This window comes from Mesoplodon bidens (assembly GCF_964165515.1).
Source record: "Mesoplodon bidens genome assembly, chromosome: 9".
Classification (NCBI taxonomy): domain Eukaryota; kingdom Metazoa; phylum Chordata; class Mammalia; order Artiodactyla; family Ziphiidae; genus Mesoplodon; species Mesoplodon bidens.
In genome coordinates this window covers 5246534-5259142 of record NC_138166.1, presented here as the reverse complement: position 1 = coordinate 5259142, position 12609 = coordinate 5246534, and the positions used below count along the sequence as shown (strand labels likewise).

General features: G+C 30.5%; 1 protein-coding gene across 2 annotated transcripts in view; it reads right to left on the bottom strand.

Annotated features, from left to right (window-relative positions):
- The window catches only part of SEMA3C (semaphorin 3C), a 184911-nt gene that overhangs the window by 61126 nt on the left and 111176 nt on the right, over window positions 1-12609 (bottom strand). For both annotated transcript variants that reach the window (XM_081244798.1, XM_081244799.1), the window contains exons 7-11: window positions 8562-8681; window positions 7032-7174; window positions 5606-5720; window positions 3299-3368; window positions 1428-1572 (exon numbers count right to left, since the gene is read on the bottom strand). In XM_081244798.1, the coding sequence (XP_081100924.1) occupies window positions 1428-1572; window positions 3299-3368; window positions 5606-5720; window positions 7032-7174; window positions 8562-8681 (593 nt within the window). The remainder of the gene's footprint in view (window positions 1-1427; window positions 1573-3298; window positions 3369-5605; window positions 5721-7031; window positions 7175-8561; window positions 8682-12609) is intronic.

The window sequence follows — 12609 nt, the reverse complement described above, 5'->3', positions numbered from 1 at the left end:
ATAAGTATAAGCATCAAAGTGAAATCATTTAAAAGGAGAATGTAATTATATGGTTAAGACTTTGTTGCCAGCCGTGATTAACCACAACTTTTTAAAACAATTCTTTCCTGGATAAGTAGCAATTCTGATAATCTTTCCAAAATTAATTAAAAGTTAATTGTTCTAATAAAATACATATCAATGACTAATCTTTGAGCTTCCTAGCCAGGGAACCAAACCTGAGCCCTTTTAATGTTGAATAAACATGTTCTTTAGAAGCTTAGCACATTTTTTCCTATTTTTAAAACATTTGACAGCAGTATACTTTAAGATGATGAGAAAACAAAGGAGTAAATAATGCATTGCAAAGAAACTCTAATAATAACACAAAACTAAAGTGAATCAACAGTCAGTAAAAATTACGAGGAATGAATGTCTGAAAGCATATTGACAAAGGGGATTTCATATTCAAATAAAAAGAAAAACATTTTAAGTAAATATTATTTTAATAAATATCCTTCATTTTAAAAAAATCATTCTTTACTTCCCTCCAGCCCAATTTATAAATATAACCTTACTTTATGAAATGCAAGGATATAAGAGAATTATATTCCTCTGGTCAATTGTGTAACATCTCCTCTCAATCAGTGTGTTGTATGACATTTTACAGAGACAGAAACTAATCAATATTTTAGAATGCAATGCAGCATTATTATGGTCCAAATTAAAAACTAAGACTGTGATCATTGTCCTAGAAAAACTCAGTTCCAATCTGCCAGTGCACTGTCTGTAACTTCAGCTGGAAAAGGTAGTTTACAATGTATCCCTTAATACTACAATGTTGCAAGGCATGGTTATATTTGTATGCCTCAAAACTTTATAAATATTTTATTTGAATTACATCACTTTCATTGTCATTACTTGCTCACACATACCATTTTATTTCTTTGAGAGATATACACAATGTATAATTTTTAACTAAATATCTCCCTAAAATTGAAATATCTCCACATGATTTATCTCTAAACTAATTCTCACGTGATTATTCTTTCATTAAAGTAGATGAGATTCCTTAATATAAGGAAGGATTGTGAAAAGCAACTAGCATTCAAATTCTTAGGCTGCCTCCAAAATGTTAACACTTTCCAAGCTATGGTTTTTATGCCAGTAAAATTAGGAAAATATCTCTTCCCTATCTAGCATATCCAGCTGTCTTGAAATATAAATGAGATTTTATTATCAATAGTGCTTAGAAAAAATTGTACAGAATGCTTTAATATAAATATTTTTAAGATCCCAAATCTAAGAACCTGTGAGCTGAAAAATTATAATGAGTATACCAGTAGGTCTATATTTGTATTTAATAAACATCAGCATGATATTCATTTCTTAGTAACTTATATTTTTTTAAAAAGTAGAATAACAAAGAAAGTTTCCTGGATACTTACAGTTCCAGGGCGAGGATAAGGAATTCTACCCTGGTAGGAAATCAGCTGATGATTGGGCCCTTCTTTGTGGGCAAAAGGCCCATTAAACACAGTCTGTATATCAGATAAATGATACACACACACTGCTGAACCTTTAAAAACTGAGCTAAAAAAGAAAATAGAAAGATATTAATTTTCTTATTTTTAAAATTTAAATACAATTTTAAAAATAAATGGTAAAATTTGTGATAAAAAGTTGATGTAATTCATCATGGAAAAGTTGAATGTTATGGTACACATTGTAAAAAACTAAAAAACTTCTACTGTTTTGAAATAAGCCATTGATATGAAAAGCATCAAAACATTTAGTTCACCGATGGAGGTAGTAGACAATAAGTTATAGAAAAGTACTCAATGTACTTGTCCTAACTATAGGACAAGTCAAAGAAATTTCCAACTGGTTTATCTTGCAGAAGATATTAAACAAAAAGTGAATTGATGATTTATTAAAAATATGATTTGAATTCTAAATCAGTATCGACATAACCTATCATAGTTTACCTCACAGAAATAAATCTCATTAATAAGAGAAGACTGTATCTCTTTGTCTTAAGATTATTTCAATGTGAGAGTATTCTTACAATGCTGTCCTAAATAGTAGTTGGAGAAATTGTTGTAAACTTTCCCTGCTACTCTGCTGTAAACAATAGAGTCCAAAAAAGATTCCTTAAATTATGTTTAGTCAATAAATTCTCATAAAATTTATTGGGATGCATATTGAAAACTATTTCCATTGTCACTAGGCAGACTGACTGAAACCAACATTTTTCTGAATCACATATTTCTCTTAAATTAGATGCCCATTGAGAAAACCAAGATATATTATTAATAATTAGCATTAATAGTCAGAAATGACAACATTTTTTCTATGTTAAAGTTATTGGTGTTGGGAAACAGAACTAGGGAAACACAGAAACTAGGGAAATATTTTTTTGAGACAAACATTTTTTTCTTAAGAATTTGGCTCTTTTTGCTTTGTTCAATTCTTTGTGAGTTAAATCAAGACTATTTCTTTTGTTAAAACAGGAGTTAAACTCATCCTGAAAGACATCTTTTTAGATATCATATAGGGCAAAGTAAATATGATTTATAATCAATATCCCTGTGAGATTCTTTTACTGTGAATGGCTCATTACAGTTTACAATTATACCACGTTTCCCCCACTAGAGAAGAATGGTAAAATCTTTAGATTTTCATTTTGTAGTTGACTGTCTGATGAAAAGGACATTCTGAATTGGCCATATCACAACTGGAGTATTGTGTTGAATTCTAGTAACATTCCTGGTGTAAAATGAATACACAGGAATACACACAGGAAAGGATGAGATTATGCTAAACTGTCTTGAAATACATGATAATTGCAATTGGGCATTCCAGATAAATTAGAAAACAAAGCTGTTTTCAAATATCTAAAATACTGTCACATGGAACATGAAAACTGGTTTAGTGTATTGATAGTTATCACTTTAGATTGCTATTGAAATAAAAATTGTAATAGAAATGCCAAGAGTTTTATTTGCATCATGAGTCTTCAAATTATTTCCTTAAAACAATATAGCTTATATACATTATCCCTGCATTGTAGTTTATATTTTCCTTTCTTTGAGAAAAATAGCATATAAGCATTATAAATACCCCATACAAAACTATTTTGAAACTTTGAGTTCAGCTTAAATATATTTTAGTAATCAGGCAAAAGTAATAAAATGAGAGAGTTACATCCTAAGTGTTAAGTAAAATTAAAGAGTTGAAAAGAATGTTTTTATAATAATTACTATTACTTAATAAAGTTTATTGTTTAACTCATACAATGTAAACGTTTAATAATTACCTTGATGTTGTAAAAATGCCATACACTAGTGTTGTCCTTGGGTTATCAGTTTCCAGCAGAAACACATCCTCTATAAAAGGGAAATATCAATGTTTAAGATTCCCAAATATTTAAAAAATTTATCCTAAGAAATAATTTCAACTACAAAAAGTATTATTCAGAAAGATATTCCTGCAGCATCATTATAATTTGACAGCAACTAAATGATAAGCACATGGTAAAGTAAATTAAATAAAATGTTATACAAACACTTACGGAAACTATGCTAATGAAATAATATTAAATAGAAAAGACACAATGGTATTTAATATAGACCAGAACCATGTAAACCTTAAAACTATACATCAGAATACAATAAGAAGATTACCAGTGAGTGTTTCTGGTTAACAAAGCTACAGAAATTTTCCTGTTTCTTATTTTTTCCTGAATTTTCTAAATATCCTTAATGATAACATATTACATTTTTAATTTTAAAAGTATTACAAATCTCAATTTCTTTCTTTTTTTTTTTTTTCGGTACGCAGGCCTCTCACTGTTGTGGCCTCTCCCGCTGCAGAGCACAGGCTCTGGACGCGCAGGCTCAGCAGCCATGGCTCACGGGCCAAGCCGCTCCGCGGCATGTGGGATCTTCCCGGACTGGGGCATGAACCCGTGTCCCCTGCATCAGCAGGCGGACTCTCAACCACTGTGCCACCAGGGAAGCCCTCAATTTCTTTTTAATCTAGGGTTAGAATTTGGAACATGGAAGAAAACTTTTTCACAATGACTTATAAGACTTTTTGTCTTTTAGTCAAAATTGCTAGTGATATTTTTATTTAATCAATAATACCCCTAACAACAAGAATTTTAAAGTATATTGAGGCAAAGGCAAAAGTACAGATCGTAAGGTACAGTAATACATAACAGAATCTGGAAGTAAATTTCTGATAGGAAATTCCAATTAATAACCAATTGTTATGAATACAAGAAAGATCTGGATTTAGTGACCTTTTTGCAAATAAGATTCTTGCTGACCAATATAAGGAAAGATGTATTTTGTTATTCACAATAAATTTAGAACCTCTTAAGCAATAAATTAATAACCACTAGTCTTTCCATAAAAGGCTGGCACTGTCTATTCTCCCTAAAAACGGGAAAGACTGAAACATTCTAAGTCACTGAAACATAAATATACTTGCAAAAAATTTGGGGGGAAATAATGAGTAACTAGGTTATAACATGAAATCATACTTAGAACTTTTTTTCTAGAAAAGCTGAAATAAAAACTTGTGTTTCTATGATCAACATAATGGCTTTTGAGGAGACCAACTATTTCAGTTATTGTAGTTACTAGAACTAGTATTTTTTCCATATTATAATACATTTTTATTGCTTACCTCATCACCTGCCTCAGTACTTGAGACTAACGAGCATTTTATATTTTAATGGATTAAAGCAAAATAAAAGTCATTTCTAAATGGCACTTAGTAAACATGATACTATTATGTGTACCAAGTTATTCTACTGTTCGAAACATATGGACACCAAGGGGGAAAAGCGTGGATGGGGGTGGTGGTGATGCTGTGATGAACTGGGAGATAGGAATTGACATGTATACACTAATATGTATAAAATAGATAACTAATAAGAACGTGCTATATAAAAAATTAAATTAAATTAAATTAAAAAAAAAAAGAGAACTGTTCCTTGGCAGAAAGGTATCAGATTGTCAGCCCTTATTTGACCTGTAAAGTATAACCCTCCTCATGTCACACATGCTGAGAATATTTAGTCCCAGGGTCACCAAGACTAACTAAAACTGGAGCACAAGTCTACTTGCTACTCTGACACTTTTCCATCTAACCTCTATTCTGTCCATTAACTGTAGTAAAAATATATAGCTGTATTCTCATACAAACTGATTTTAAACCATAATATCAGAATTCAAATATATATGAAATACACATTTATTTTAGAAAAGCACAAACATATCATTACTTATATATAAATTATATAAATACCTCTCTCTTCTCTACCTAAAACACACACAAACACACAAACAAAACACATGGATTCATATATCATGGTGGATTCATATATCATGGTGGATTCAATGAACTAAATGTTTCAGCAGTGCACTTAGGGGCAAGACAGATTAAAAAATACTTCAGGAAATTCATGAACAGTATCCAGATCATTGATTCAAATCTGCACTTATTTATGCTGAAAACATTCATGAAAAATACATTCTCTTTTGAGAGTTTATTAAAGTATGTAAACTTTACAAACTCTCTTTCAAGAACATTTTTCAATCTCACATTTATGTACCTAGTTCATCAAAGTGTGTTTCCGGGCCATCTTCATCAGTTACCGAGCATACCAGCCTTGCTTTTAAGAAGGTAGTCCACTTGTTGACAAGGCTACGCAGTCCACCAGTGTCATTCTGAAACCATTTTGTAAACACATTTCAGATTGCTTAAATAAATATTGAAGTGTATTTAAAATTTACCTTGGATTCTTACTACTTGGGGATTTGTTATAATCTGAAAGGTGGAAATGTTAACCAAATCTGCATATCAATAGTTAAAGAGGAATATTTAAGATCTATAGTATTTTTTTAAAATTGCCTTAGTTATACTGTTTTTCTCCTATTATATGATATCAACTGAAAATGTCTCAAAATGAATTTGATAAATATATGCCATAATGCTTTCTAAATTTCTGATAAAAATATGAGTAAACTGTTATGGAGACTACATAATTTAACTTGCCTTTTCTTGATAACTCATTTTCTTGAGTACAAACATAAATGATTGTATATAGGGAAGCGTGCAGATTCTACCATGGTCAGGAGAGTGGGTTTATACTTAAACCAAATAGTCCCCAATAATTCTATTTTCTCTCCTTCATTTCTCTGCATTATCATTTAATCCTTAATATTTCTAATCAGATGCCTTATATACATATTTCTCTGGTCAGGGCAGGGAAAATGGTATTTGGATCATTCACAAATAGTCTCTATTGAATGACATTTTTTTCTGTACTCCCTGAAGCCTTTCACATCATCAGCTGGCTTTACTGCCTTGTTCCAAATGACTGAGAAGCAGATAAGCTCCAAAATCACTGGAATATTGTAATGTTTAAAAATAGACTATTTTAAACACTAAATATTTTAAGAAATACTTTTGCACAGAAGATGCTAATCATAAATGAGTCAGGACAAGCCTGTAATATTCTTATGTGAGAAGACACCATGAGTTTTTTTGTTTCTATGTATACTTACTCTTGATACACAAGAACATTTTGATCAGTTTGTAATTAGAACTGTATTTTACTAAAGCATTTCTTAATTCTCACTATTATAGACAGTTCCTCAATAATTGTTTCTTACTGATGTTTTACTGTATTTTATTCACAAGAATTGTTCTATTTCTTTCTATAATATACAATTCAGCAATTTCTTTTTAATACTAATGCATTAAATGGAAAAAAGCAAAAATTAATCAAAACTGTTTATTTGTGTAAAACCATAACCAAAATATTCCTTGGATTAAATTATTTTCCAAAATAGTGTGTTTATCTTGTATGACTGATGTGAATAAACATTAAATCGAAATGTCTCCTTTTAATATTTTATTAATTTGTAACTGTAGATTTAAAAAGTAGGAAGATTAAACTATTGGAAAAAGAAGACATGTTTACATAATTCGAATTTCTTAGTCTTTCTTCAAATTAGAACAACTTTAATACTTACAGGACATATTCTAGCAATCATGGAATGAATCTGTTTTGTGCTTCTGCTATTGTCGGTCAGTTTCTCTTTGAAGAAGAAGTACACCTTAGCATCATTTGGATCAGTGCCATCTGGGATAACATGTGCATCCACAAACATAGGTTCTAGAAAAAAATACAAAGACGATATATATACTCACGATGAAAATCCATCTACTCTCCATCCAAGTAGACCACAGGCACATGCCTTCTCCATCTTTGGTATAAAGGAACAATTCAATATTCATAGCCAAAGAGTCTAAAAGCAAGCAATTGTATTCACTGAACATACCGCATTTGGAATGTCAAGTGCCATAAAGTATAGCTATGATATAAAGCTTAAACTATTTTTCTCTGTCTGCAATAAATTCTGGAAGTACACTAATTGTAAAACTTCTTTGTGCCTGATGAGTTTTAAAATATGGAAAAACTTTTCTACCAGTTATTTCCCATGGGATCTGATAGTCGTTTCATAGAAAAAAAAGTTTGTTTTCAATCTAGTGCATATAAACTCAAATTCACTGAAGCAGAATGAGGAGTTGGGAGTCCATGATCTGAAAAACACATTTTATTTAAAATACAGCATATGAAATGAAGGGGAAACTTTTCAAGGAAAAAATGCAGTCATTTGAAGACATAGAGGGATTCCTTATTTCAAGAACAAAACAATTTTTAGAATACTCTATTTCCAGATGTACTGGAGGAATAATTTGAAGAAGTAAATGGACAATCACTGCTTTCTTGTGCTGGTCTGTCAGTGAAATAAGATGCTTAACTGTAGTGATTCATGCTTAACTGTGCAATGTTAAGTGAATTGCCAAATCTAAGGTCAGCTTAAATTTTCCCCAGGGTTAAATGACAAAGATCTTAATGGTTTCTTCTTCCTCGAAACAACAGCAACTGATTGGAATTGTACATTAAAGTCAAATGAGCACTTTTCATGATGTGAATTCCATGTGACCCCCAAAATTGAAAACATTTGAACACTGATAATCATAAAATTATCATACTTATGATTTCCATTAAGTATTAGTCAAACTGTGAAAAAATAATGTATACCAGCTTTATAATTTTAGAATCTAAGCATAAAACAAATAGGAGCTCCTAAATATGCCCTATTCGTTATATTTGTCATAAATTTAGGAAAATGTTTAGATTTGGCATTATTAAAATATACAAGTAGACCAAATAAATAAATGACGTTTAATTGTAATATGCAACAATTAAACAACTGGAGAAGATTCTTGTCTATAGGTACATATGATGAATATCACTGTCAATTTTATTTCTTCATATATCCTATGATAATTCTATGATTGTTAATAAAGAGTTAGAACATGAAATATGGCTCATTTCATTTACTTATTTAGCCTAAATATTTAAAATCACAGAGTACAGAATTGTTGTTACTCATATTTTAACTTTTTAACCATTTTAATGTAATTTTCATTATGAAGTTAACCAAATTAGTTTAAAGTATGATTCTCAGAAAATGGATAAACTGTTATTTTACCACTTAGCCATTTGGAATTGTGTTGATCAGTTCTGACTGCATTCCTCTTGGTTAAACTTCGAAAAATAGCTGCATCTGTCCCCATGAAATCTATATACATTGCAGAGAAAAGCTCCTCATCTATGAAAAAGCAAATGTGAACAAAATTAAAAGCAAATCTTAACTGTTTTTAAGGCTATTTTTAAAATCAAGGAGAATTTGCTTATTAGATCATGACACATATTACAGAATATTTATAGTTGTTAATTGGTTTCCATTGTCCACCAAATTAAAAAAATGGATAAAGTTTAATTTGGTCTCATTAGTGCCTGTATAATGACCAAAACAATCTTTTTGATATAGAGATAAAAATTCCTCTGCCTGTACTTAATTATATTAAATACTTAACTAAACTTGATTATATAGTGTAGTGTGTATCCGAAATGGCAGAAATAATATAGGTATAAAAATAAAGAAATGGCTTAATTATTTCTTCTTTAATAAATAAAAAAATACTGTAAGAGTCAGAAAACTTGATTTCTAATTTTGGCTGTAGTTAAACTGGGAATTAGGGATAAGTCATTTAGTACCCTGAGTCTCAAACTTCTATGGGAATTGGATTATGATCAAAAGTTCACACTACATATTAAAAACTCTATGATTTTACTAAATGGATTGAAAATAATAGTTTTTATTATTATTATTTCATGAGATGGAAGCCACATCAAATTGTCAAAGTACTATTAATGATAAAACAATTTCATCATTAAATGTATATGTTTTGATCTTTATGCTAGAAGGTTTCTCTAAGGTAAACAACTACTACTTTTTCAATTGCAACACATAACATTATGTTAACAATATAATATGATGTTAATAAGCCATATATGGCTTAACATATAAAATAAAACTTAAAGAAAAAAGATATTGTAAAATTAAATTAAATTATCATTATTAATGACAAAATAAAATATGTTAATCCACAACACTGGACATTTTGCTTATTTGTTAAGATCCACATTAATTTTTATTCTAGTAAGGAGAGTAAGCAGTAAATTGGTATGTATGACCTTTGAGGACAAGTTAAGTATCTATTAAAAAATAATAAAATTGATCAGGTTTGGCCCACTGAACTACCATGCAGCTGCATTCTTTGACTAATGTTCTAGAATTACACCCCTGGCTACCTTCAGATTGTGGTCATTTTGGCAGGACTGAAACATTTTAAAGCACTCCAAGCTCACTGTTTAGTAATAAGCAATACCAGTTGGCCTAGGATAGAATGGAGAATGGAATGTTTTTAATATGTGCTCACCATGTCACAAACTGGACCCCTACCAGTTAGCAAGTGGGTATGTCGGGCATTGTGTCGCCAAGTTCTGCTTCCTGGTAGAGATCTGAAGTCCATGGGAACAGATTATAGGGAGATAACAAAACGTGCCTGAAAGAATTTTGAGCTATTTAGCTTCTTTACAATTTTGTGAACATTTGTGAAGCATCTACACAAGAATTCTGTAGATACAATGATTGTTAAATTGAGATACTTTGTAATTAATTATTTCACAGCTTTGTTCTATCCAATTATGCCCAAAATAGGAGGCTATAAATTCCTGATATTCAATAGATTTATTAGCACAGCTTTGAATTATCGTATCTGTTTACAGGAAGGAAAATAAAAGGACACTCAGAGGATGGTTTATGGTAGACAGGACTGATTCTAACCCTACTGCATACCACCTTATTAGTTATGTCTTAAACATTACAAAAGAGTTAGATGGCTAATTGGCTTCATTTCCTGTCTTAAATTCTCAGCAATTTTAATAGCAAGTTAAGGATAATAAAGTTTCTGCTTTATTTTTTGTAAGAAATATTTAATTAATGTCACTTTGGAAAGAATTTTGTTTGAGAGTAGAAATTATTTTTTTCCAGAATTTCATTGTAGGGTTTATGCAAAGAAAAAGTTGCTCAATTTAAACTTTAATCCAAAAATATTTTGCTTTCCAGTTGTACTTCCACTGACTAAAAAATATCTCATGAGGCTTTGAAGAGGTTCTTTAAGAGATGTCATCTGACTTTGTTGTGCTACAGTAATTACTAAAAATAGCAAAGAACACTAGCATTTTGGGCCAGATGCCACGCTATATTATGTAATTTGAAATTCTTCTAATGCTCAACGTTTCATGGCATTTTAATAGATAGAAATATTTTAACCAATTTGTGTTATTTAGTGCACTGCAATTGAACAGAAATGATAAAACGTCAAATGGCAAAGTGAGATAAGTACACAAATGAAATTGCACAATATCAGAGATAATATTACAGGGATAATCAGTAGACTAAATAAGATGATAAATATAAGTTTATACAGCTTCCTGCTCTTTTTAGTTTCAGGTTTCAAGTTAAGCAAACTGTTTAATGATTTTCTTTGAGAGTAAAAATTGTAATGTTAATCAAAATATTAAAAAGTAGCATAGGGGGTTTCCCTGGTAGCGCAGTGGTTGAGAGTCTGCCTGCTGATGCAGGGGACATGGGTTCGTGCCCCGGTCCAGGAAGATCCCACATGCCGCGGAGTGGCTGGGCTCCAGAGCCATGGCCGCTGAGTCTGCGGGTCTGGAGCCTGTGCTCCGCAATGGGAGACGCCACAAGAGTGAGAGGCCCGCGTACCACAAAAAAACAATAAATAAATAAATAAAATAAAGAGCAATAACAACTTTAATTTCAGAAATGAATCCAATTCTCTAAAGCGCAAAACTATTACATGACTTTTTACAGTTTAATAGGAAAATTTATACTGCCTTGTTTTAACCTTTTTTTGTTCTAAATAATATTTGATGAGATAAAACTCCAGTATGTGTTAACAATAATTTAGAATTTTGAAGTTTATTTTCATAGCATTTAACTTGAAATAAGTGAAAACTTTATATATTTATCTAGTACTATACAAATCTTACAGTTTCTAAAGGTGAATAAAGTTTTCTTCCTCATGAAGAAAATACTTTTGGAGACACTGCTTCTATTAAATAATATTTAGAAACTTATTTGAAAATACTCTGCATCAGACTTAATTGTATATCTTGAAGTTTCAAAGCTTTCTAATTTTTCTGTCCTAATGATACATTTTCATTTCCTCCCTGCCCAATTTGAATGACTATAGGAAAATAATTTACTGGATAATTTCCAAGCTCACATTTCAGTCAGTGCTGGATGTATTTGTCTTAATTTAGTTTCCAGATCTGAGAAAGAAAGATGAGTTGCCTTTTTAAATGAATCAAAGCAAAGGGTTTTGAACAAATTAATTATTTTTCCACCTGTTCTACTGTCAAATGATGCAATTTTACCACTGGCAATACATAGAGAAACAAAAAGGGAAAAGCATTTACTATATAATCGGCATACTGAAATCCAAGATTTGTCCCACAGTCAACTAATGTTAAGTCAGACATATTCTAGAAGTGTCTTAATTAGGCAGAAAAGAATGTCTTTTAAGTGAGGTATAGAAGGCACTGGATGATTGAGACTCAAGGACATTGATTTACTAATGTGTATAGCAACAATCAACTGGGCCTGCTTCTTAACTGATATATTTTATAAAAAATGAGAAAATAAAAAAGTGATTTTATGAGCACATCTTTTTTAGTACAGCAACTTCTAGACAATCCACAGAGAATGTACTTGGCTAACACATGCACTTTGTTATTATTTCACATGAAAGAAATACCAGTTTTAATCATTTGTAAAAGATTACTAAAACATGAGAAAAAGTGAATATAATTAATACTAGAAAAACAACTACAGAAAACACCGAAATTTACTTTATAATATATATTAATATATGTATGCATATACACAATACCTATTAATATATTTATATACAAACATACACTTTTTAAATGGTTGACTTGCTCTACAAATGACAGCAGTCATATTAGATGAAAAAATACATGGTTATCATTTAATCATGAATATTCTTGGAAACGAGAAATTAATATTTCTCAAAACTTTCTTTCTATTATTTTACTCAGGTGCTATCATCCATGCAGCATTCCAAAATGGGCATATGGTATCATGA